The sequence below is a fragment of the Diceros bicornis genome, chromosome 14, assembly GCF_020826845.1.
Source record: "Diceros bicornis minor isolate mBicDic1 chromosome 14, mDicBic1.mat.cur, whole genome shotgun sequence".
In the NCBI taxonomy this organism is placed as follows: domain Eukaryota; kingdom Metazoa; phylum Chordata; class Mammalia; order Perissodactyla; family Rhinocerotidae; genus Diceros; species Diceros bicornis.
In genome coordinates this window covers 19978807-20006712 of record NC_080753.1, presented here as the reverse complement: position 1 = coordinate 20006712, position 27906 = coordinate 19978807, and the positions used below count along the sequence as shown (strand labels likewise).

Here is a 27906-nt window from a genome sequence, read left to right as displayed (position 1 = left end):
TTAGAATGAATTACCTCAGAAAGTGGAAATGGGGTGTCTGAGGGGGTATGGTGGGGGAGAGATTCTACCTTGTGTACCTTTTAAATTTTGAACCATGCAAACAATAAACCTATTCAAAGAGGGAGAAAAGTCATTCAGGCTGCCAAACCTGCTGCTTTTCAGTATGATTTGAGTCAAAATCCTATTTCTACGTGAGAACATCTCTTTCTTTGTTACGCACTGTCTCCCCCTTCCCCCCTATAAAAAGTCACAGGGCTGCCAAAGAGAACGTTCAACATATACTTCAGAGAGCATGACGATAATTAAGGTGTGAAAGAGAGGGTCCTTGTGGGAGGGAGACTGTTTTACTGTAGAGGAGAAGGAAGCTTCAATTCACAGCAGGTCAGAACCCGGGGGTGGCCCTTGGACTCAACACATTCAAACTGTTTTTTTACAGTTGAGTAATCTAAGGCCCAAGGAGTGCAAACGACTTCCCCAAAGTTGCACAGTTGTTCAGTGTCAGAGTCCAGATTGGGACCTATCTTAAGCCCTATCACAGAGATAATATCAATACAGCAGGTAACAACACAGAGCAAGGTTCAAAGTAAGTGCTCAGTAAATATGGATTTCCCCGTCTCTTTTTCCCCCATATCAGCTGGCTTCTCACCAGGACTCGCCATCCACCCACCCCCACCTTAAAGTCAAATATCAGTGGATTCAGGGACATAAGGGCCTTTGCTTGAATGCTGACCAAATTTCTCGGAATACACTAATAAGCTTTCTCTTCAAAAATAGAACTTAACTACTCTTCCCATAATTCGACAAATACTTATAAGCCCCAGCTATGGGCCAGGCTGTGTGCTAATGGTGGGCACACATACACAGGTGAATGAGATCTGGCTAGAGAACACTTTCCCTGACACACCCTGACCCAGATGATTGTAATATTAGGGGAGACGTGCTAAGAAGGAGGTAAACGCTGAGAGAGTATCACTCAGAATGACCCAGAGGTTCAGAGACAGCTTCCCAGGGAACATGAGTTCAGAAAGATGAGGAGGAGTTGGCCAGATGACCAAGGGGAGAAGATGCTATCGGCAGAGGGATTGGCATGGGTAAAGCCAGGTGAGGCAGAACAGCATCTGATTTGTGGGGAGCTCAGCATTCCTGGGGCATAATGAGCATGGCAGGGCGTAGCGGGAGATGGGAACAGAGAGGCTGCTAGGTTGTTAGGGGCAGGACATAAGGCCTTATGCGTGATGTTCAAGGGTGGACTTGATCGTGTTGGTGATGGGCAAAGCTTAAAGCAGAGGAGAAAAATGTCTGATTTGCAATTTTGTTCCAAGGGATGGTCTTTCCTCCATTAGGTGGGTGAAGACTACCTGAGAGTTCAGTTCCCTTTGACCAACATTTACAGACCCCTCTATGACAAGCTCAGGACCCCACAGGACACTGTGCTGCAGTGATAAGCAAGACATTGTTCCTTCCCTCGAGCAGCTGACAGTCTGGTGAGTTAACCTTTAAACAATGGGAGTCCAGAGAAAGATCTGTCATCCACTAGTCTAACACTGTCCCCTCCCCCAATATTCTGATTGGCAGTCCCATCCCAGTCAGTGGATGTTTTCCCCTCCAGTGTTGACACTACTCACTTTTGTCTGGTCATTGTGTTTGGTTTGGCTTCTATGACTATCGACAGAACAGTGTTTGGTCAATCACTATATGGATGCAGAAACACAAAGGCAGGCCCAGGAACCAGGACAACATTGTTGCCATGGGCTGCTCCTTGCACTGTTTAACACACACCACTGGGTGAGCCCTCAAGTCCTTTGACTCGAACCTCCCTTCAGAGCTCAACAAATGATATTAAGCACTCAGAATATTAGCTTTCTGCCCAAACTCAGGATGATGCTAGGAACGTGACAGGCATTCTCATCAATGTCTGAGAACAAATGAGATGAAGGTGCAAACAGTCCACTGACTTCTCATGGAAGCTTTGCATTTGGTGGGAAATACAGACCCCAGTAGCTGTCCATGTCCAGAGGTTCCCACACTCCAACTCAACTCAATCCTACCTTCAGGGGCCATAGTGGGTTGAAGAGTGCCTCCATTCTCAAAGCTATGTTCACCTCCCACCTGGACACACCAGGCATGAGTACCAGGTGAGGAAAGGGGAATGCATCAGACGTAGATAACACTGAGGGTTCATGGGCCCTCCTAAGATGATCTTCCACAAAAAATTTTGCATAGAATTTTAAAATGTTCCTGAACCTCCTGAAGCATATTCATGAACACTTAGCACACCAGGCTAGGAATGCCAATATAAAGGAAAGAGTCCTGGATTGAGAGGCCAAAGTCCCAGCTTGCTACTAATTTGCAGGTAGCCTTGGGTAAGTTCCTTGACTCCTCTGGCTTTCAATTTTCTTGTCACAGTGCTAGGATTCTGTGACCTCTTTGATTGATAGCATTGATTCACAAAGCAAACTAGTTCATATAGGCACCTAGAAAATGATTTTGGATAAAATTGGGACTTGACTGTATTCCTAGCACCTTAATTAAGAAGAAATTGTGGCAAGAATAGAAATCTTTGCTCAAATCTGCTCATTGTTCCATTTTCATGTGCTTCATTAGTTCCGTGAAAGGACAATTGAGCTCGTGTAACAGGCTCAGACTTGCATCTTTTCACAAATGTTTCCAAGGACCTACTTTCACACGTCCTCATCACTGACATTAGAGCAGGCTATTCCCAGGGATCGTGGAACAGGAGGACCATTTTAGGGCTCCAGGTGTTTCCAGACACCTAAATGTGCAACTTTTGTGTAGTCCAGCCATGTTAAGCCAGACCGCACAAACACATTTTTTTACTGGAAACTATACTGAAACAACATCAGTTGAAACTTTGTGCTGAATCCACACCTCGCCCCCCAAATATCAAGTAACCAGATACACATATAGATAATATATAAAATCAGCATCACACTGGCTAGCTTTTTGCAGAAATTTATCAATATGAAGCCAAAGATCTAAATATTTGGACATATCCTGATAGTCAGTTGAATGAATAAATAGCTAAAAAAATACATAGTCTTTTTTTTGTGTGTGTGAGGAGGACTAGCCCTGAGCTAACATCCGATGCCAATCCTCCCCGTTTTTCTTGAGGAAGATTGGCCTTGGGCTAACATCCGTGCCCATCTTCCTCTACTTTATACGGGACGCTGCCACAGCATGGCTTGACAAGTGGTGCGTTGGTGCACGCCCAGGATCCGAATCTGCAAACCCCAGGCCACGGAAGCAGAGTGCGCACACTTAACCACTTGCACCACCGGGCCAACCCCATACATAGTCTTATTATACACAATGCATTTACATCTAAACGCTCAAACTACTCTTAGAAATGAAGGCTGATAGATGCCCATTTGGTCCTGCTCTACGTGGTAGATGGAAATCCTTTTGACTTTGCTTAATTTTCATCCTAAACGTTACTTTACTCATGATACCTCCTCCAAAACGTTCTGTCACTCTCGATTACCTTCAGGATAAAATCCAAGCCCCTGAGTTTGCCACGCAAGACTGCACTCCTAGTTCTCCAACCTCACCGTCTGCCCTGCACCCATGCGGACCTTCTCTCCGCTCGAGCCAAACAGATCTAGTCACTCACATGTGCACATTCCCTCTGCCTTTGCTTGTGCTGAGCCCACTGCCTGGAATATTCTCATTGGCCCCTCAACCTCCAAATCTAGCTTCACTTCCCTCATTTCCTCCGTGGGATTTTATAGTTTCTCACCTGCAATGATGAGTTTTTGTTTGCCTCCAAGGCAAAACTCTCAAGTTTTGGGAAAACTCCCAGGAAGGACCTGGGAGGCGAGAGGACCTGTTCTCATCAGATCTTGGCCGAGGAAAGAACTCCAGGCCCACAGAGGGTGGCAGAAAAGGAAGGAAAGCCTGTGAGTCAATAAGATTTTTTTAAATTGAACGCTCCTATCAATATAAAACTTAAACATTTACCCACAATATATGTATATTTATTCATTTAAAAATTATATTAATGTATTACTGTAAGAATACACTATGCACGTCATCAAATATGTAAAATATTAACATTTAAAATGACTAGATAGAGCCCAACCCGGTGGCGCAAGCAGTCAAGTGCACGCGCTCGGCTGCGGTGGCCCAGGGTTCGCAGGTTCGGATCCCGGGCGCGCACCGACGCACTGCTTGTCAGGCCATGCTGTGGCGGCGTCCCATATAAAGTGGAGGAAGATGGGCATGGATGTTAGCCCAGGGCCAGTCTTCCTCAGCAAAAAGAGGAGGACTGGCAGATGTTAGCTCAGGGCTGATCTTCCTCACAAAATAATTAAATAAATAAAATGACTAAATAAAATTAAATGGAAATATTGCTTAATATTTTTTATTCTAATTATAATATTCTAATATCTCATGGATTATGTTGAATACCCTATTTTGGATACCATGACCCCTGGAATAGTGTCAGGCTCCTGTTCTATAGCAATAGTAACAATTACTGACAATTCTGTGATGCTTTCTACTGTGCTGATCTAAATTATAGACAGTCACTCCTTTAGAACAAAGATTCCAGGCTATGTATCTAAGAAACATTAACCAGGGCTGTTAGTGTTGTCTGACTTTGGGTGGGGGTCACCATTTACATTTTCTGTGAATGAGGCCCCCTAAATTTGTTCAGTGCACAACCTGTGCAGCCCTCCATGGGGGCCCTATCAGTACCTGATCAGAGACAGGCTCTGCAGAAACTTTCCAAGGAACAGGCTTCACATGAGCTGAGGGTGAAAGGAGTGTTGGTCTCATGTTGGCCTTCCAACCACACCCAAATCTAGAGATCATAATCAACATTGAGCAGTCTCCTAGAGTGGACGACAGGTGGTGCCATACATGTATACGCTGATAAAGTGCTGGAGCCATATACCCTGGGATCAAAGATTGCTAGAGCTGGAAGGGACTGCATTTCAGAGACGAGGAAACCTGGGTCCAGGAGTGTTTCATAGCAAGTTATTAGCAAAGTTGTGCTAGAATTTCCTGACCAGGGCTCTGTCTACAATATTACACTGCTCATCTTAGGATCAGTAACGGACTAAATGTAACGGAACATTTATTGAAGGTCTACTAACATTTATTGGATGTGCTTAAAATAAAAATTGTTATTTTATGAATGGTTCAAATTCATCACAATAAATAATAATTTAGGATCCCATATTTGAGCATTTACCATATGTCAAATACTATACAGAACAATTTATGCAAATTTTCTTATTTAATCTTCATAACAACCCTATGAGAAACATGTCATTATAACATCCAATGAAAAAATTGAAGCTGAGAGAAGCTAAACAATTTAACAGAAATTAACTTGTTAAGCCAGGCTTCAAAACTCTGCAACCTGACTTCAAAACCTGCTCTGCAACATGTACTGCCCTCCACAGACAATGAAGTCAATCAACATGTACTGCCCTCCATAATCAATGGTGTCAATCAGCATGTACTGTCCTCCACAGTCAATGGTGTCAATCAACATGTACTGCCCTCCACGGTCAATGGTGTCAATCAGCATGTACTGCCCTCCGCGGTCAATGGTGTCAGTCAGCATGTACTGCCCTCCACGGTCAATGGTGTCAGTCAGCATGTACTGCCCTCCACGGTCAATGGTGTAAGTCAGCATGTACTGCCCTCCACGGTCAATGGTGTCAGTCAGCAGGTACTGCCCTCCACGGTCAATGGTGTCAGTCAACATGTACTGCCCTCCATACTCAATGGTGTCAATCAGCATGTACTGCCCTCCATAGTCAATTGTGTCAATCGACATGTACCGCCCTCCGTAGTCAATGAAGTCAATCAACATGTACCGTCCTCCATAGTCAATGGTATCAATTACGTGCAAGACAAATCGTGTTCATTTGTACTATTTTTCTTTGCAATGACATCATCAGAATACTTTTTTTTCCTTTGTATTAAACAAAATGCCAGAATGCTTCTCTTTCTCCCTTTCTCTCTCTCTCTCCTTTCCTTCCATTCTCCTTCCCTCCCACTATCTTTCTCTCTCATACACACACATAGAAATACAATTAGGAAAATGTCTACAGGTCCCTCAATTTTAGCAGAAAGTAGCAAGACAAGTCTCATAATCCTACGTGGCAAATTCTGAACCAACAACTCTTCTTGATTGCCCTATGACATGGATTGCAACTCTCACTAGAGACCCGTTTTTCACTGGATCTCAGCCAATGACAAAGGAGCAATTATTTCTTCCCCCTTATTATCTTCAAGAATTGTGTTTCTCTATCTTCCCCATAGGATAGTTGGACTTAAGATATGCTGTGTTCATCTTTTATCCAGTACCCAGCATGTAGTAAGTATGCTATGAATGTTGAATGGATGGAGAAGAGGAAGGAAGGAAAGAAGGAAGTCCACATCAAACCCATCCTCAAAACCTCTGGGCTCTCTCTTAAAAATAATCCCAAGCCTACTTCACACTACCTCCACTACAATTGCCATCATGTTTTGTGTAGTTTTTCAATTGCCTCCAAACTGTTCTCCTGGCTTCTACCCTTTCTCCACTACAGTCTGTTATCAAAAAGGCAGCCAGAATGTTCCTTCCAAAATCCGCTGATGACTCCCATATCACTCAGATCAAAAGCAAAAGTGAAAATTCTTCTACTGGCCCACAAGGCCCACATGATCTGTGCCCACCTCCACCTCTCTGGCCTCGTCTGCTACCACCTTACCACCTTACTTCACCCCACTCCAGCCACGCTGCTGCCTTGCTCCTCTACTCACCATCAGTCTCTATCCTGCTGTGGGAGGCTGAATAATGGCTCCTAAATATGCCCATGTCCTAATTCCCGGAACCCATGAATGTTACTTTTTTGTGGCAAAAGGGACTTTGTAGATGTGACTAAACTAAGGATCTGAAAATGGGAACACTATCCCGGATTATCTTGGTGGGCCCAAACTAATCACGAGGGTCCTGATAAGAGAGACACAGGAGGGGGCAGATCAGAAGAAGGCAAGGTAAAGATGAAAACAGGGGGAGAAAACGTGACATAATGCGGTCCATGAGTGAGGAATGAGGTCAGCCTCTAGAAGCTAGAAGAGGGAAGGAAACAGATTCTCCCCTAGAGCCTCCAGAAAGAACACAGCCCTGCTGACATCTTGATTTTAGCTCCATAAAACTCATTTCAGATTTCTGACCTCCAGAATTGTAAGAGAATAAATTGGTGTTGTTTCAAGCCATTAAGTTTGTGATAATTTGTTGTGGCAGCAATAGAAAATAAATACACCCATCATTCTGTTTTATGTTTCTTTATGGCACTATTACCAGCAGGCATATTTTATATTTACTTATTTATTTGTCCCTCAGTTGTCACTCCCACTACAATGCAAAGTGCATGGGAGCAAAGACTTTGTTTTCTTCATGGTTGTAAACCCAGGGCCTGGCACAATAACTATCTGTTGAATGAATAAATAAATGATATGCTTTAAGTAATTGATTGACACCCTGAAATGGCTGAGCCTCCATAAAATGTTGGTTGAACATAGAGTTACAAGCCTGCATGAAATTTTCACTCAGTTGTCTAGAACAGGTGGAAACATATACAATGAGTACTGGTATAGACGCAGCCCAAGTGGTGTACACTAAAACAGCCCAGGTGAAGAACTTCCAGGACTGCATAGCAACAAGCCCCGCTAGGAAGATGGTGAGCACACCTGAGCCCCGTCAAATTTGGGGGTTTCAGCACCCCCTCCAGGGAGCTGGGAGGAGGAAGGAGCCTGAGCAGTTTATACCTACACCCCCCACCCCATACAAGCAGAGCAGCCCTTGTTTTACCTGTTTTCATATATTACATTTCCATTCAACGTTGACTAAGAAACTGCAGTGGGGATGGGGTGGGGGGTTAAGAAGCAGGGATTACAACTGCCCCTCTTCCTACTCAGTGTGCTGAGTATCCTCAAAAAGGAGTTCACACACAGGAGCTGAGGTCGACGGTATGCTCTCTGACCTCCTGGTTAATATAATTACGCTAAAAAGAATGCAAACTTAAAGGGTTAATTAAAGGTAATATTTGCTTTACAGTACTACAGATCATAAATAATTTAGGAATCACCCATCACCATCATGCCGTTTTTTTCTGTTGCTGGTACCAGCTGGGGATGCCAATACTTCTTTTTCCTCCTACTTCTGTTGGTTCGACACCAGTGGTAGGCTAATTTCTGATGAAATCAACGCTTGACCAAATTTACGAATAATTGTCTTCTTGGTGCTAATGATGATGATGATAATCCACCTTGCCTGTTGAATGAAGTTGCAGGGATGCTTGTGTCTTGAGAAAAAATACACCTAGTCCTCACTTTAAAAAACAGTTTTTTGGGAAACTAACACAAGGGTGATGTGGATATGGGGGCTGAAGGCTGCTTGAACATCCTCCTCCATGGACTCTCTCCTGGCTCCTTCGTGCACACTGTAGCTCTCCCGCCCAGAACACCCACAGCACTCTGCTCCCTCCTCTGTTCACCAAAATTAACTGTGTGCACGCTTGTCTCCTGCACCACACTGTTGATTTCTTGAGAGCAAGGGCCCTTATATGTTGCCTTCATATAAAAAAAAATGTAAATATGAATATCGTGGGGGATGGAGGGTGGAGAAAAATATTCTACCTTCTTGATTAATAAAGATGATGTTTAGCCCTGAACTGCTTTTTATGTTTTGATAATGTTCATAACCATAATCTTTATTACAGTATCAGTCTAATACAAAGATCACCAAAGCTCTTTGTTTAAATGTCATATGCATTAAACATTAACACTGGCCATTAGCGTCTTACCACTGCTGAAATCATGTTACTTCATCAGATATTTTAGTTATATTGGTGCCAAAAGGGCAAGCTCGGTGACAGAGGTAACATTTATTGACCACGTACCTGAAGTATCTGTGACCTTAGAAACGTTAAGAAGGAAACCCCAGTGCCTGACTGTTGATTTGACCATCTCTCAACAGGCTTGGTTTCATTTTTAAAAATCATGTTGACGAAGGAAATTGAACCAGACAGGAAAATGTACTTAATGTCTGTCACAAGGGTAAGAATTTGAGCAGCAATTTCTGCTCACTCATAAGTGAACTCTTAAAAAATTCTTTGCCCACGGTACATAAAGGTCAACGGGTTGGACATACACTTTAAATGCACTTTCAAATTCTTGTAATTTTGAGTGTCCTAGATGAACTCTGGAATGACTCATTCAATCTGCCCTTCTCTGTACTGAATATGTTTTGAGATCCAAGGCCCATGACACCATACATCTTTCCCTGGTCACTCAGAGCAAAATAAAACACCAATTCCACCATCTACATGTACAGGTATGCCTGTCAGAGGCAGCCCTTACCTTCACAAAGAGGTAAATCTCAGGGTTCACGGAAGCTAATTCATCTTCTTCCAAACTATCAGGAGCAGAATAGTAGGTGGAGGCAGCCTCGCTGGCAGAGAAGGCCCTGCTCTGCTGGATAGTGAAGCTTGAAGGAGATGGCAGGTCTTCCTTCATCATTCTTCCATTCTCCTGGAGCTCTTCTGGGCTGGGCTCCTGGTCCTGGGTTGGTGAGTATAATTCTTCCATCAAGATGTCCCTGTCTTCCTGGGGCTCACCTGGTTGAAGATCCTGGGCCTCAGGATATGCTTCATCAGGTAGGAAGTAGTCTTCTTCTTCGGGCTGGGAAGAGGCCACGCCGTTCTCCTCAGCCCCTACAACATAAACTGATACAGAGTCATATTCATGGGTTTCCAGCTTAGTGGCATATAAATTGTTTTCTGACCTCACGTCTTCATGGATGTTATTATAAAGAGGACCTTCATCTTCTTCTGGCTGGTCTGGAACCTCATACCTCCTCTCTTTTTGAACTGTGTCATAAATGGTGCTGTAGTCTTCACCATTCATGTTTATCGATCTGATAGATCCTTTCGCAGGCAGACCTGAGCAGATCTGAAGTAAGTAAAAGGATAGAGGATGCTGTACTGCCTTGCAGAGGAATCAATGGGCTTTTGAAACACAGCAACTAGCAGCAGCTATCAATGACAGGTCTCCAACAATCATTTACTGGAAACTTTAATCAGCAAAGCACAAGTCCACTGGACACAAGATAAAGTTTACACCCTCAGTTAACTCCTTCACTCCTAAGAATATTTTCAACTAGACTCTGGGATTTCCCTCCTTGTCAGTAACTCCAAGATTCTTTGGATTGACTAGAGGTTGAATTGAATTATTTTCCCTGTATATAGTGAAATTTCTGAATATTTAACCATTTGTTAATACGTGGAGTTCCCTCTTCTAATTGCCCCCAAATGTTGACAACATTCAAGAAGTCCCCGCAATTCAGTAGAGAACAATTCTTCACAATGGTAACTTATCTATTCACAGCCGAATTCAGTACACAAAACAATTCTTTGAGTATTGATACCCTATGATAAATGAATTGTACATACTCCAGTTAGGTAATAAATTCTATTTGCATTTCTTATCTGGAAACAGCACTAGGTGGTGATTAAATGGCAGAAGGAAAAGAAGATAATGGTCTCGTCTATGGGCACATCAGTACAGACCACCCCAAACAAGAGACTCAAAGATTTATGGCTTTGAGTTTTATTTTTTCCTCTTAAATTTGGATGATCATCACAGTCAACAAACATTCACTAAGATTCTGTTATGTACAGAATCTGAATCTGAATTGAGCACTAAGCATAAGAGTTAGAAGACACAGTCTCTGTTCAAGGGACTTAAATATAGTTGGAGGGCCAGAAAGAGAAACTAAAACCCTAGGGGACACAGAATAAACTATTTAAGGTATTCTTAGTGCAATTGGCCCAGGTCTGGAATAAGCAGCAAAGAACTGTGTGCACAAAGTTTCCTAGTTGATGTCATCTACAGATGCCACGAATATACAAGCTCTTTGTTTTTTAATCAGGCACTCTGTTCTGCTAATTTCTGCTTCCCTTCACCACATCATGTACATCGTTCTCTTGAAGTGACAATCCAAATAGATAGTAAAGGGACTTTAATGTCTAGAAATCATGTGAAAATTGAGAAGCAATGCAACTTTGGTGGACAGGTTTCAAAGCATTTGATGAGCATCTTATTGACAAAGCTCCATTGTAGTCTTAGCTCCAATATTGTATCTGAGAATCTTCTGGAGCAAACTAGAGCAGTATTTCGAGAACTCTAGCTTTTGCGACAACTTAAAGAATACATAAGGGGAAATAGGCCGGAGACAGACTTTAAAGGCTATTGATACTAGCCCGTTATCCTATTGAAGGGTGAGGTTTGATGGATCCAAACATCTGAGAAATTACGATAGGTTCCATATCAGGCATTTATAACTGAATGGAGCCCCAGCTCAAATGCTCCTCAAAATTTTAGCCCTGGAGAAAAACCCAAGAGATCATTCAATCTAACATTTTATTTTACATTTGAGAAAAGCCTGAAACCTAGAAAGGGGAGGTGAGTGGTCCAAGTTCACACAGTGAGTTAATGAGCAGCTGATTTCAGCTGTGATTTCCTAACCTCCAGCTCGGTAATCTTCTTGCTGCTGGCTCCCTTCCTTTAAGTCAGTCTTTTCCAACCTTTTTTTCATAGTCACAGAACCCCAACCCCACCCCAGCCCCAAAAGATCCTTTTTAGATATTTTTCCCATAAAATTAAAACACTGCAGATACATTGTATCTGTATCTTACTTACTTACATACTGTAGGTACCTCTGCACTTTAGACATAAACAGAATAAGTTTTTATTCTCGAAAAACCCATTTTCACCCCTTTGGGAGTGATATTGCTCTTTTTGAGAATGTGTACTTTAACTGCTAAAACACTTCTCATAACCCAGCACTGGGTTATATGCAATTCTGCATTATTACCAAAGAATAATATTCTACAACATGTGTATATGTACACAGCATGTCACTAGGTCCTCCCTGATGACCCGGTGAGGGGCTTATTGTTTATTGTTTATCATTTGTTTATTGTTCATAAACAAATAAAATGGAGGAGACGTAGCTAGAATTCATGTCCTTTTAATCCTGGTACATTTCCTTCTGTATTGTGTGTATAAGTGTTATCTCTTTACTATATTGTAAACTACTGCTGGAAGAGAACTAATACCTTTGTAAACTAAGCACTTTGTTGGCTTGTTTATTTATAAAGGAAAGAGTCCATCAACCAACTAATCAATCAAAAATATTTTGAGGGCTCCATATGTCTGTTACTTATAATCTGGGAAAGGAAATAAGACGCACAGTCATTTGCTTGAGAAGTTTTAAGAATGGCTTGTGTGCTTTCTGAAATACACATCTGCTTATGTTACACCCATGTTTGGAAAGCTTCAGTGGGTCCCAGAAATATACAGGAAGATGTCTGTTCCAAGACCTTTCACAATCGGAACCACGCCTATCTGTCCAGCCAGCTTTTCCCCTCAGCCCTCCCCCAAATGTCCTACTCTGCAGCCAGAAAATTTGCTCTTCCCTGAATACGTTATATCATTTCCTGCCCGTATGCTTTTGCACATGTGTTGCCTCCACTTAGCAAAATTCTACTTATTCTGCTATATGTAGGATATAAATATACATAAGACGTGATCTCACGTGAGCATACAACTGAGGAAATTTACAAATTAGTGATTCAAAGGAAAGGATCCAACTGGGCCTTACAGCAGACCTGCCCATTGTCTGGAATAGCTTTGGGGCTAGTGTATGGTCTTCTACTTTGCGTGTACAAAGACTCAATTTGGTTAGTTTTCACAGGGTTTTTCAAATATTATAGAACTGAGTAACTCTAACTAAACTTAAAAAACATCAGTTTAGCAACTGAAATGCCAATTTATTAATTGACCTCAAAAATCATAACTGCCAAATTGACTTGAATACTAGCTTGGAATAAGCAGCATAATCTCTTCACAGTAGCAAAGTCTACAGAGGGAAGCACTTAAGATAATATTCTCACATTATGTTTATGTGATGTTTATAGGATCTGAGGCAATACCCATTTTTTAAACCTAACATCAGTGATTTGTGCCTTGTTTTTTTATCTTGGTCAGTCTTATTAGGGATTTATCAATTTTACTTCTTTTTTTAGAGAATATTTGGCTTTATTGATAGGCTTTATTGTGCATTTCTTTGCAATTTCATTAATTTTGCTCTTATCTTTATTATTTCCTTTCTTCTCCTCTCTTTGGTTTTACTTTCCTGTTTTTATCCCAAGATAATTGTGGCAGATACTTAGATCATTGGTTTTCAACTTTTCTCCTTTTCTAATATATGCATTTAAGACTATTAATTTTCTTCTAAGTACAGCTTTATCTGCATCCCACAAGTTTTGATATTTTTTATTTTCATTATCATCCAGTTCAAGATACTTCTCATTTCTGTTTAGTTTTTGCTTTATCCATGAGTTATTTAGAAACACATTGATTAATTTCTGAACAGTTGAAGATTTTCTAGTTATTTTTTATTACTGATTTTTTTAGCTTAATTTCCCTGTGGTCAGAGAACATGGTCTTTATGAAATTTGTTTTGAGACTTGCTTTATGGCCCAGTACATGGCCAACTTTGGAAATATTCCATACGTACTTGGAAAGAACATGTGTTCCTCACTGTTAGGTGTGGTGTTCTATAGATGATAATTAGTTTGTGTTTGTTAATTTTTGTTATTCATTTCTTTCATATTTCCATTAATTTTCATCTGTTTGTTCTATTAGTTACTGAAAGAGGAAAGTTAAAATCCTTCCTTAAGATCATGGATTTGTCTCGTTCTTATTTCAGATCTTTTAGTTGTTGTCTTATACATTTTTGAGGCTATATTATTAGGTGCGCATAGATTCAGAATTATTATATCATCTTGGTAGGTGGACTGTGTCTTCAATAGAAGATGTCTTTCTTTACCTCTACTAATAGTTTTTGCCTTTTGCTGATAGCAGCTTTTTTTTTTTTTTTTTTTTTTTTGGTTAGTGTGTATGTATATATTTTCCCAAGTTTTTACTTTCAACTTTTATGTGTCCTTATATTTAAGCATTAGGTAGTTATATTTTTTATCCAGTCTGACAATCTTTGTCTTTCAATTCATATGTTTAGTCTATTGACATTTAATGTAATTGCAATGTATTTAGGCTAAATATATTATCTTACAATATGTATTTTAAAAATTTGAATAGAAATTTCACAGAAAGTGATGTATGACTGGCCAACAAACTCATTAAGGAGAGCTCAACATTGTTAGCCATGAGGGAAATGCAGTTAAATGAGATCACTTCATATCCACTAGAACAGCTAAAACTAAAAAGAGTAGCAATACCAAGTGTTGGCGAAGATGTGGAGCAACTAGAACTCTCATACATTGATAATTAGAGTGTAAAATGGTAAACCACTTAGCAAAATTGTTTGGCAGTTTCTTATAAAATTAAACATATACCTACCCTATGACTCAGCAATTCCAGCAAATCTTAGAAATGTATGCAAGAAAGAAAGTCAATATGAAAGTGATCATAATAGGCTTGTATGAGACTGCTTAGAGAAACTTGATTGATAATCTGTAAAAACTGGAAACTTCCAGCAAGAGGAGAATGGATAAACAAACTATGGTATATTCATATAATGAATACCAAGCAGCAATAACAAAGGAATGAACAACTGATACAGATAACAAAATGGATGAATTTCATAGATACTATGTTTAATGAAAAATGTCAGACATAAAAGAGTATATACTAAATGATTCCATATAATTATGTCAACTTGAAAATATACCAAGTGTTACATGGTTTCTAATAATTCTTTTAATGTGTATACAAGCAAGAGATTTTAAGGATTACTTCTATAGCCCATGGGCAAGGAAGGCCGCATGTTAACAGCTGTCTAAGACTTCTTCCTCTGAGTGCAAAGTTTCTGGGTTACTGTCATTAAGTTACGGAAGTTAAAACCAACACTTTACTCCCTGGAATAGAACCATCAGGCTGGACAGCCAGGCAGAGGAATTTGCATTAAGCCCATGGTACCAGCAACAATCTGACCACAATCCTGATAGGTGACCATCAACAGTGTCATTAAGAAGCTTTCAGGGTAGCTCACATCAGTTTATATAACCCAGGCACCAGCTACGGTCTCCCCAGTCTTTACACACTGGAGTAAGCATGTCTTAAAATCCCCAGTTTCACAGTTTTCTTCCTCATCCTATTCTCTGACTCTAGCTCCATCCATGTATCAGTCAGATGCAAAATCTCTCATCAGTTTCTTTAAAAAAAATCCACTGGTATCCAAAAATTTCATGCTGGACCTGCCTTTAATGGAGATTTTGGGATCATAGGGATCAGTCACATCAGGTAGCACCATTTCATTAGCCCCTACTCCCATTCCCGCTCCCCTCCTCTCTCCCTTCCTCCACTCTCGAAGGAACCATCGATTCTTCCTGTTTCTCCCATAGATTATTTTTTAGACTAGCTCCATTCACACTTGGTTTGGGAGAGGATCTCCTCACCTTCCTTCCCAAACAGGCTTTTCCAAGAATTTCTTCAGAGTGCACCCAGTACCCTCTCTGAAGAGAATTCTAATGAATCTCCATTGTGTTGCATTTATGTCCAGATCTGGCAACTCCTTGATGATATTTTTGGGACAGTGTAGACCCACTGGCCATGAATTTTGAAACAGAAGCAGTATTTCTGAATTGCTGGATCTTTAAAGTATGAGAATGGCTCGGCTCCCAGGGAAAACAGACACAGCCAGAACACCTCAGACGGGGGAGCAAGCCGTGAGCATTGTTCTGCCTGGATCTCCCTCCTCACAGTTGGTCTTATCAGCGGTTTGCAGATGGTGGGGGAGGAGAAAGGAGGATACATCAAAAATGGTTGTTTGAAAATGGCTTGGAATCCATTCAACATTTCGAGGTGAAGGGGATTAGGGTAGTTATAAGCCTAAATTTGCTACAGAGCTCAAATACTTGACTTTCACTAGGAGTACTCGCTGACTTTAATATCACTTCATTCTAGCCAACCTGAAAATCATCAAACCATAGACTCCTAGGAGGGGAAGAGATAGTGAGGTCATATCCTACAACAGGTCCCAGAATGGTTGATTGGGCCCTGCTACCTTTGGTAAACCTGTGACTTAAAACATTACTCTCTAGCCTGAGGTATCCAAGTTAGCCATATGGGCTTCAGGAACATCAGCACAAAGGGTTGGCCTCAGAAGAGCAAGAAAACAATTACAGAGACAGGAAAGGTCTAGGGAATTATTTTAAGGAGGGCAAGTTTATCTCCAGTGCCAGCACCTCCACTTGCTTTCCTGCCTTCTTTTCTCCACCTCACCCCTCCCCTCATCACGGCTCTTCCTCCTCTCAGGAGCCACTTCCTCTCAATAAGCTAATAGCTTACCCTTTCAGTGATATTTTCATTTGAAAAAATGCAAAAACCCAAAGGAATGAATAGCTAATGGTAAAAACTCATTTTCCACTGTTTAGGGAAGACATATTTCTCACTTCCTGTCTTCTCTACTAATTCTCAGTTGTCTCATATGTAAAATGAGAATGATAGTATGTATTACTGAAGAATTTACTTAAATAATATAGATAAGAAGCTTACTGCAATGCCCGGCTGGCTCTTAATTGGTACTATTATTACTACTACTACAATTTACCCCTTAGACAACAATATGAATTCTTCTGTTGTCTTTTTTTGAGGACTAAGCAAACATTCTGGATCCATATAAAGACATGAAATCAGAGAATATAAGGGTTATGAAAGGACCATCAGATATAGCCCATGACTTTAAGAGTTTAAAATCTGATTGAGTGCAAAATATAATGCTCCAGCAGGAAAAGTTAACTGACAACATGAGGTATTATGCTTAGTGACGAATAAGTGGGAGTGACCTTTGGGGCTGTAGGATTTCAGAAGAGGGTGAGGGCACCCTTGGCTGGGGGTGAGGGACAGAGGAGGTGAGTATCTTAGGTGGTAGATGAGTCCTGGACAAGTGAAGTGAAGAAGGGAAGTTAAGGTGTGAATTATGATTCAGAGTTGAGAATTCACAATGATAGAGACTAAACTAGCTTGGATAGAGTATGTGGATTATGGGAAAAATAGAGAAGGCAGCAGTACTAGGCTAGACCGAGAATGGCCTTGAATGCCAGGATCAGAAATCTGAATTTTATGCCTATTGGATGATATTGAGGATAAGCAGATACATAACACAGAAAGAAGGTCAGTTCCACAACCATTTAAACTACAGCTGGATTCAAGAGAGAGACAGGTGCTCAGAGAAAATCATTTCCAGTAGCTGGTATTGCTTAATGGAGCAACTTGGTCTATTGGCACATCACACGGTGACATCCACATTTCGCTATGGGCACAGGGAGGGAACTGTGTAGAGTCACCTGAGAAGTTCTGATGGTTCTGCTGAGTCATTTCAGTCACTGTGAATGTGCCTCTCTCCCATTCACCTCTCCGGGCACTCTCTCCTCCTTGCAGTTCACCAACACCATTCCCAGCCAGTCATTGCATAGTCTTTGTTTTCATAACTTCATCTAGTTGTTCCAACCTTCCAAATTTTATTCCTCATGATTCTGATTCTGCCATTATATCCCACCATAGGTATCTCTTCATAAATGTTTATTGCTTATGATCCCAAAATTTTACCACATTTTCTTACTTTTCAAATTGTAAATAGTCATCCATATCTTGATTCATCATTACGTTGGCTGGTCCCCCTCGGTGCTGTGTGTTTTAGATTATACAATCTGGGAGAGGTCTATTACTCAGAGGAGATAAATTTAAAAAATAGGAAAAGGGGGAATATTAAATATTGGGGGGATGAGGCAGACGAGATCCTCTTCACTCAAACAATTTAACATGAAATGGGAAGTAACAACAAGATTATTTAAATAAATTTAATAAAGAAATTGAGTACCAAAAACAACATCATTTTTAACATAGGGTGAACTATATGCCCTCAAGCCCTCAGGCAGGGCAATCCCTGCTCTGTCCTCTCCCTGCCCCCGGCACTGTCATCACTGTCATCACCCAGGCTGGCACTACACACCAGACCCCAGGGCCCCACTCTCAGGGATGCCCTCCAGCTATCCCCCCGTCCTTCCTCCTTATTCAGAGGGGGTCTAGTTTCCTCCCTCTCTTCCTCCCTATGCTGTCTCCAACACAACCACAATCTCCTTGTCTGACCCCCTTAGTAGCTCTCTGTCACTTTGCTAGAACCTCCAGCATAGAGAGAAAGCAACTCGAAGCAGATGAACTTGCAGATGCCCAAAGACTGAGGTGCCCAGATAGCCCACTTCAAAGAGGGGAAGCGTGCAGGGGCATCCTCTTAGGCAGGCTTTCGCAGATAAGGATAAAGGCACCCTGCATGAGTGTTGAAGGAACCTGTGGAAATGCTAAGTTCACTTAGTAACTTAATAGAGTATTACTGGGCTGAGTACTTTTCATCTCCATTATTCTGCAGAAAGGAAATGTGCTTTCTTTCTGCCACAGACAGCTTGACTCCATTGAGCTCTCTCACCCCATTTTCTTCCTCCAGTTCATTCCTCCATCTTTGGGGATTGTATTTTTGTGATTTGAGGGTTTCAGAGTTTTACAGTTTGGGGATTGTTTTTTCACCAAAGACAGTTAGGAAGTTTGGTTCTGTATTATGAAAGCAAAAGCCATCTATCTCAGCAATCTTCTGAGGTATCACTCTGTGTATTATATACTTCTCTATATTACAACTATAATGCAAATTGTTACTCTGAACCATCCAGGAAAGATGGAGAAAGGGCTGTGGGCTTTGAAAATGCAACTTGACTCCTCTAATTCCACTGGGTCCGGGATGCAGGCCCCAAGCAAGCTGTCCCTTCATGCTTTTACATTCCCTAAACAGTATCGCCCAAGGCCGCTGTCCTTCAGTTACTCCACAGGAAATATTTCCCTTGAAATATGTACCCAGCTGTCATTTTGAGCTTCTTGGGTTCCTGCTGTGGCATCAAAGATATATATTTTATACTGAGAAGATTTTGTTCTGATTATAAATGTAGTTTATGCTCATTACATAAAAAGCTAATAAAAAATCATCTGTAATTCCACTACTCAAAGATAATTATGTTAACATTCCGTTATTCCTTTTCTACCCATATGTGTATATGCTTTTTAATTGGAATCATGTTCATCTTTGTATTCTGCTTTTTAAAAATTTGACAATATATAATGTATACACATGAATTTTAAGCATATTTATATAAGACCAGCAAAGTACTTGTCAAATAGTAAACTCAAATATTAGCTGATGTAATTCGTTGATTTAGAAGATTCAGAGATATCTTTCTTTATTGTTGAGCCAAATGACTTTTTAAAAGGCAAACGATTTTGTTTAAACATGTGATTGGCCCAACAAACCAGACAGTACATGGGAAACTCTTTCCTCATTCCTGCCTCTCTGCACTTCCCAGGCTGGGACGCTCTGACTCCACGGGGAACACCGGGTAATGCTCACAGCAAGGCAGGGCAAACAACGTTTTGCAGGGGGTCTTAAGGTTGCCTATGATTTTCCTTTAAATTTCCCTATATACAGGTAGTATGCTTAATTAATCTACACATATTTAAATTCTGTTCTGGTTTTGGTTTACATTTGAGTGCAGAGTGGGCAGATCTAGGGAGCAGAGAAGAGAAATTATGGAATTATGGGATAAAAAAACAAACTTGAAGTTTATTGAGGTGTTTCTTGTTTAACAAAAATCGTGAAGATGAACGGAGAACGAATTGCATACTATTACTATTTTAGCAACATGCAGCATAGGGTAGGGGAGACTTTGGTCCCAAAGAGTCCTGGGTTCAAATGCTGACTCTGCCACTTACCTACTGGGTGATCTGGGGCACAATTATTTAAACTTTCCGAGCCTTGGTTTCCTTATTTGTAAAAATGGAAACAGCACCTTCCTCAAGCGCTGGTGGAAAGATTAAATGAAAAAAATATGTGTGAAATCTCGAAGCCTGGCAGACTATATAGGCGTGTTCAGCGTTAGTTTCCAGCGTTTCTCCCACAGCTAAGCTGCATTGGTTTGAGAGCTCAGAATGAAGAGACTCTGGAGGGAAAAAAAGATTATGTATAAGTAATCTAAGTAATCATGACATGTTAGTATGTTAATGGAACTTAGTTCTACTCTGTATCGCATTTATTATTATGCATTTGGGGAGTTATTTTCTTTCAATAACCCTGATACCTACTCTAAATGATAATTACATTTTGCATTTTGCAGTTATTGCAACCCTCAAAAGACCTTTACAGACGGTATTCTGCATGATTTGCACAAGAACACTGTAAAGCAGGTATCATCAAATCCATTTTGCAGACATGAAGGCGGTGGCTCAGGCTGCTTTCCTGGTGAGTGTTTATAACGCTAAGATTCGGGCCCAGGTCTCCTAAACAGCTGACACTCCACTTCTTCCACAGCTAAAGATTGCCGTGATCATTTAAAGAAAATGTTTAAAATTTATGCTCTAAGTAGGTCTGTAGAGTCAGGGAAAATATAATATGTCTATAAGTGAACCAGAGTGATAGGTCATGCAATAAAAATGAACATGTTTTTACCAAAGGCAAAAACTTAACCATATGCAAGAAACGGGAGACCTCAGGATTTGAAAACTCTGTTTTCTGCATTCATGGTCCACCAGGGGGCACTGTTACCCGTGCCGCCTGGCGAGCTGTTTCCTTCTTCTAAGCTAAAAAGCCAGGGAACAGTTGCAGTTTACAGATTTCCTGCTCTGATGGCTTTTCCCCATTTCCCAATTATGTTGCTTTGAGGATCAGGTGCCTCAAATTCAAAACATATGTCTAAAATATTTTAGCTATGTGTGTCATGTCAGAGCTCAATTCCACCGCATTTTTTTTAAATTCCTTAGTTCATTTAACGAGTCTTAAAGTTTAAAATAAAGGGGGAAAGGAGCTCGTGAGGAACATTCAAGCAACCCTATAGGGCAATTCATTTTTTATTTTACAAGGGAGGAAACTGAATTTCGGAGAAAGTGATTTGTCCAAGGTCAGGCAGATGGTAGGCAGAGAAGCCAGACCCGAACCCAAGTCTGTCTGAATCCCAAGACCAAGCTCTTCTTGCTACAATCTACTTATAATAACTCACTTTCCTAGGGAGGCTATTACCAAACTCAGATGATGTCTTCTTAGACTTGTTAGACGAATGAAAACAAAAGGGATAGCATTTTTTAAGAATGCCAGTTACAAAAATCCCTCGCAGCCCTTTTAAAATTTTTCTGTCTTTAATGAATTTTTTCCTAGAGTCAATCTACAAACTAGCTTTGAGTGTGTTTTATTCCCACCCTGGTTCATCTTATTATCCAAGTAATTTAAGTACCCATGAAACTTTACTTAGCTCCTAGCAACCATGACCTTCAAACCAAATAGAAAATATGTAGTGGCATCTATTTAAAGTCTGGATTGTCCACACCAAAATCAGAACGATTTCATTTGGTGTGTGTATATACATTTGTATATATACACATAAAATTATATCTGTTCTCAATTTCCGTACCAATATTTTGTGGCACTTTTGGTGTCCTGTGTCTTGATGTTTGCGGTTTCTTTACTATTGCTAAAGAAAATCTGCTGTCGCTGCTAATAATCATGACACATAGCATCTGTCCTATTTGTTCTACATCCTGAGGTCTCGAAAGCTGTCTCCTTGAATGAATGAACATATACATGTATATTTTTTGTTGTTAGTGCTTTGGAGTCGATTCTGAATCCTAGTGATCCTGTATACAGTGGAACGGAACCCTGACCAGTCTTTTTACGCCACGTTCTCACCTTCTGATGCTATATCAGACAATGCTCCATTGCTATTCATAGGGTTTTTATGGCCAATTTTTTTGGAAGTGGGTGGCCAGTTCCTTCTTCCTAGTCTATCTTAGTCTGGAAGCTCTGCTGAAACCTGTCCACCATATTGAAATCCCAGTGGCATAGCTTTCAGCATCACAACAACAAGCAGCCACGACAGTGTGACAACTGACAAATGGGTGGTGTGGTTCCCCAACTGGGAAACGAACCTGGGTTGTAGCCATGGTGAGTATATCTGTCTATCTGTCTATATCTATCTATCTATCAATCTATACACACACACACACACAATCTTGTAGTGTATGGTATACAAGATTGGGGATCACGAGGTCGCTGTAGTTTCCATCTTTCTCTCTTATTTGGGCTGTCACTCTAGTCCAAAAATTGCTCTCTCTCTCTCTCCTGCCACCACCTCTCAATCTAACTCCTGCTTTTTACCAGGTTAAACATCCTACAATGCAGCCAAGAATACATAATTCTTCCTCATCCCTTCCTATCTATCGCTCATGACCCAGGTAAGTGATGCCTTCCCCATGAATCCCTCTCCCATCTCTCCTGACTTTGTTAGTGTTTGTCTGTTGGTGTAAGCATCACGTTCTATCTTTGATAATAGTACCGGCTTACTTCCAGCCAGTCCCTCCCTTCCACCTTTTCTATCCTATCCCATTTCTTGAGGACAATAACCATAACTTATTTATCTTTATATCCCATAACACAGTGCTTTTTGAACTTGTTTGTGCATGAGAACCATCTGGGGATCTTGTTGAAATGCAGATTCTGATTCAATAGGTCTGGGGTGGAGCCTGAGACTCTGCATTCCTAACAAGCTCCCTGAGAATACTAATACTACTGGTTCATGGACCACCCTTTGAGTAGCAAGGCGCTAGTACATCTTGCATAATATTTTGCACGTGGCAGGTGTTAACTCACATGTACTAGAAAATTAAAAGTTAAAAAGCAAAAGCAAAATGCAGATACAATGAGATAGCACTACACAACTGTCAATATGGCAACACCAAATGCTGGTGAGGCTGTCTGAGCGCCTGGATTCTCATAAAATGTTGGTGGGAATGTAAAATAGTACATCTACTTTGGGAAAAGATCTGGCTGTCTTTTTTTACAAAATTAACATCTGCTTACACTATGATCTAGCAGTTCCTCTCCTAGATATTTACCAAAGAGAAATGAAAACACATGCCCACAAAAAGACCTGTACAAGAATGTTCAAAACAGTTTTATTCATAATAGCCCCAAATTGAAAATACCCCAGGTGTCCATTAACTGGTAAATGGAGAAGTAAATGGTGGTGTATCCATACTGTGCAATGCTGGCTCCTATTTCCATACCGTGGAATACTGGCTCAGGTTCTCTCCTGAGCTGAGGCTGCAGCCAAGTAGGGGAGAGCTGCTGTCATCTGAAGGCTTGCCTGGGGCCACAGGACCTGCTTCCAAGATGGCTCACTCATCTGGCTGTTGGCAGAAGGCCTCAGTTCCTTGCTATATGGTCTTCTCTGTAGATTTGCTTGAGTGTCCTTATGACATGGCCACTGACTTCTATCATGTTGTTACCCTGGCCCTTGGCCCCATAAGACATTAACCACAACCCTACTCAGAACAAGTCTAACACGTTCTCTTTAGCTTACAGGAAACCACAAAGAGAGGAAGGAGGATATGGCTGAGACAGACAGTGGAAACCAGTTAAAACAGGTTGAAGGCAACATGGCAGTCTGACTTGATCTGACATAGACCCCACAGCTCATTATACGCTCATCGTAATACATCACCATATTACAGAACACACCCACAAATGCCATGATAGTTTACAACTGCCACAGCAACAGCTGGATTAACCAAATAAGGAAGAAAAGAGGTGGCATCCTTGATCCCCAGAAAAGTCTGCCCATTTTGCTGAATAACTATGACTATTCCTCCCTTTCCTTACCTAGACCCCTTATAACAGCTGCTTAATCACCCCAGGAGCTGGGAAGTTGATTTGTGAACTCAGTTCCCGCTTCTCCATTCTTTGGCAGTTGAATAAAGCTTGTGCTGTTGAATGCTCAGCTTCAGTTTCATTTCAAATCCGCAACACTGAACAGAAAAGAACCTTCCGAGGAAGAAAAGGGCTGATTGTGGGTTTGAGGCCCACCGGCCCTGGGATTTTCCTCAGATCCCCTCTGATTGTGGGTTCCAGTCCCACCAGAGAGAAGCAAAATTGTTAACAATGTGAGTGATCCAAACGAGAGACCTGCTGTGGCCTAGCCTGGCTCCAAGCAGCTTCCCAGCCTGCTTGAGCCTTTCTTGGTCAATGTCAGGCCAAAGGCTCCCAATAAAAAGATATGAACTGGAGAAGTCAAGATGGCAGCGTAGGAAGACTCTGAACTCACCTCCTCCCACAGACACAGCCAATTTACAACTACTTGTGGAAAAATTACCCCTGAGACAGAACTGAAAACTGGATAAGAGGAACTTCTACAACAACGGACAATCCTAACTGAGGTAGAAGAGGCAGAAACTCCCTTCTGGAGAGGAAAAATGCCGCCTTCACAAGACACAGCGCCTCACGCCTTCACAAGACGCAGTGCCTCATGGCCACCCAGGAGTAGCCCAAAGGTACGCAGCCCTCCCTGGAGGAGCGGGGCCCTGAGCCAGGGAGCGCCCCCACTGTGGGCACTTTGTGGACTCAGCACAATCGAGATGAGTGGCATAATATCTGACTTTGCCTGCTACTAAAACATTGGGGAGTACCCCCAGAAAAGCTGGTTCACAAAGAAAATAAAACCGGCTCTTAAAGGGCCCACGCACAAACTCACCCATTTCAGAAAGCAACCTAAAATCACCAGAAAGAAAGGTGCACAGTGCTTTGGTGAAAAGAGACTCATCTGATAGGCCCTGTGTGCATCTCGGTGAGAGGTGAGACCTCTCCAGGGACTGGGACATTGGCGGCGGCCATTGTTGTCGCCTGGTGTGGGCGTGCTGACACGGACACCATTGGAGTTCTCTCTGGGGCCTGCTAGCCCAGGGTCTGCCCCACCTGCTAGAGCACCGATTTAATCCAGCTCAGCCAGGGCAGGCAGCCCACCCTAGAGACTGGCCCTACCCAACAGCAAGCCCTCAGGCAACTTGTGGGCCTGCATAGATTGGTGACTGGATTCTCTGCAGCCTGGCAACGGAGCCCAATTCAGTGGGGCAGGGCGTGCACAAGGAGCAGGTGGAGAGTGTGGGGCAGTGGTGGAGTGTGTGGGGCTCCTGCCGTGGAGAGACTGGGTCTGCTTTGGGAGGTCGGGTTGCACACTCGGGGCAGGACTGTGTTGACTGTGTGTGTGGACCTGTGGGTGGCAGGGCTTGTCAGCTGCAGAAGACTTGTGCTTCTCAAAGACCCACATAGGGGGTTTGCCCCACCTTCCAAAGCCTGAAACAATTGGGTGCTCCCGTGCCTGAGGCCAGCCCCACCCAGCTGCAATCCTCAGAGAGCTGACAAGAGACCTAAAGGCTGGAGGCTTATAGCAATTGTAAGACCCTGAGCCTAACAACCTGCCACACTGGGGGCCTACTCACTTAAAAGAAATACTGCAACACAAATGTGGTATTAGAACTTGCAGCCAACTGTGCTGGGGCTCCCCACACCTGATAAAGAGACTGAAGGGCCCACAACAACTACAAGCAGCTGAGCATTACAACAGCTGGCTAGGAGCATAACTCAGCCTCCCTGGGCACCTACAGGGAGAGCAAACAGGCCACAACAGAAGGACACACATAGCCCACATAGGGGTCACCCCTGGAACATTGAGAACTGAGGGAAGCACACAGCAGGCCTCCTAAGGCATCACTTACATAAGGTCACCTATCCAAGAGCAGGAGACGTAGCTGACCTACCTAATACGTAGTCACAAGCACAGGGAAAGAGGCAAAATGAGGAGGCAAAGGAATACATTCCAAGTAAGGGAACAGGACAAAACCCCAGAAAAGGAACTAAGTGAAACAGAAATGAGCAACCTACCTGACAGAGAGTTCAAACTAAGAGTGTTAAGGATGCTCACTGATCTGGGGAGAAGAATAGATGAACTCAGTGAGAATGTCAACAAAGAAATGGAAGATATAAAAAAGAACCAATCAGAAATGAAGAATACAATACTGGAAATGAAAAATTCACTAGAGGGACTCAAAAGCAGAGTAGAGGATACAGAAGAACAGATCTGTGAAGACTAGAAGAAATTACCTAAGCTGAACAGGTAAAAGAGAAAAGAATTAAAAAGAGTGAGGACAGTCTAAGGGACCTCTGGGACAACATCAAGCGCACTAACATCCGTGTTATAGGTGTCCCAGAAGGAGAAGAGCGAGACAAAGGGGCAGAAAATCTATTTCAAGAAATAATAGATGAAAACTTCCCTAACCTAAGGAAGGAAACAGACATCCAGGTACAGGAAGCACAGAGAGCCCCAAACAAGATAAACCCAAAGAGGCCCACACCAAGACACATCATAATCAAAACGTCCAGAACTAAAGATAAAGAGAGAATACTAAAAGCCACAAGAGAAAGTCAAGTTACATACAAAGGAAACCCCATAAGGCTATCAGCTGACTTCTCAGCAGAAACCTTACAGGCTAGAAGAGAATGGCATGATACATTTAAAGTGCTAAAAGGAAAAAACTTCCAGCCAAGAATACTCTACCCAGCAAGGTTATCATTCAAAATGGAAGGAGAGATCAAAAATTTCCCAGACAAGCAAAAATTAAAGGAGTTTGTCACCAAGAAACCAGTGCTACAAGAAATGTTAATGGGACTGATTTAAGGGGAAAAGAGAAGACCACAAATAGGAAAAATTATCTATTTCCATGATAAGAAGGTAATGGATACAAATGCACAAAAAAGAGGTTAGATATGATATCAAAAACATAAAAGGAGGGAAGAGGGGAGTTAAAGAGTAGAGCTTTCAGACAGAGGTCAAACTAAAGAGACCGTCAATTCTGTATAGAAGAAGGAAGGAACAGAGAAGGACTACTAAAACACTGAGAAAAAAAAAAAAAAGTTAAAAAATGGCAGTAAGTACATACTTATCAATAGCTACTTTATTATTTTTTTTATAATTTTATTTATTTATTTTTCCCCCAAAGCCCCAGTAGATAGTTGTATGTCACAGTTGCACATCCTTCTAGTTGCTGTACGTGGGACGCGGCCTCAGCAGGGCCGGAGAAGCGGTGCGTCAGTGCGCGTCCGGGATCCAAACCTGGGCCACCAGCAGCGGAGAGTGCACACTTAACCGCTAAGCCACGGGGACGGCCCATCAATAGCTACTTTAAACGTCAATGGACTAAATGCTCCAATTAAAAGGCATAGGGTGTCTGATCGGATAAAAAAACAAGACCCATATATATGCTGCATACAAGAGACACATTTCAGACCTAAAGATACTCACAAACTGAAAGTGAAGGGATGGAAAAAGATACTCCATGCAAATGGCAATGAAAAGAAAGCTGGGGTAGCAATACTCATATCAGACAAAATACACTTTAAAACAAAAACTGTAAAAAGAGACAAAGAAGGTCATTACATAATGATCAAGGGAACAATCCAACAAGAGGATATAACACTTGTAAATATCTACGCACCCAATGTAGGTGCACATAAATATATAAAGCAATTATTAACAGACATAAAAACAGAAATAGACAGTAACACAATAATAGTAGGGGACTTTAACACTCCACTTACACCAACGGATAGATCATCCAAACAGAAGATCAATAAGGAAACATTGGCCTTAAATGACACAGTAGAACAGATGGACCTGGTAGATATATACAGAGCATTCCATCCAAAAACCAAAGAATACACGTTCTTTTCAAATGCACATGGAACATTCTCCAGGATTGATCACATATTAGGCCACAAAACAAGTCTCCATAAATTTAAGAAGATTGAAATAATACCACGCATCTTTTCTGATCACGGTATGAAACTAGAAATCAATTATAGGAAGAAAATCAGAAAAGCCACAAATACGTGGAGATTAAACAAAATGCTACTGAACAATGACTGGGTCAACGAAGAGATCAAAG

The 27906-nt window shown here is 41.6% G+C and overlaps 1 protein-coding gene across 1 annotated transcript in view; it reads right to left on the bottom strand.

Annotated features, from left to right (window-relative positions):
* The window catches only part of CLIC5 (chloride intracellular channel 5), a 159337-nt gene extending 149410 nt beyond the window's left edge, over positions 1–9927 (bottom strand). Inside the window, exon 1 of the mRNA XM_058554223.1 lies at positions 9382–9927. Coding sequence (XP_058410206.1) covers positions 9382–9927 — 546 coding nt within the window. The remainder of the gene's footprint in view (positions 1–9381) is intronic.
* Positions 9928–27906: the final 17979 nt, after the last annotated feature.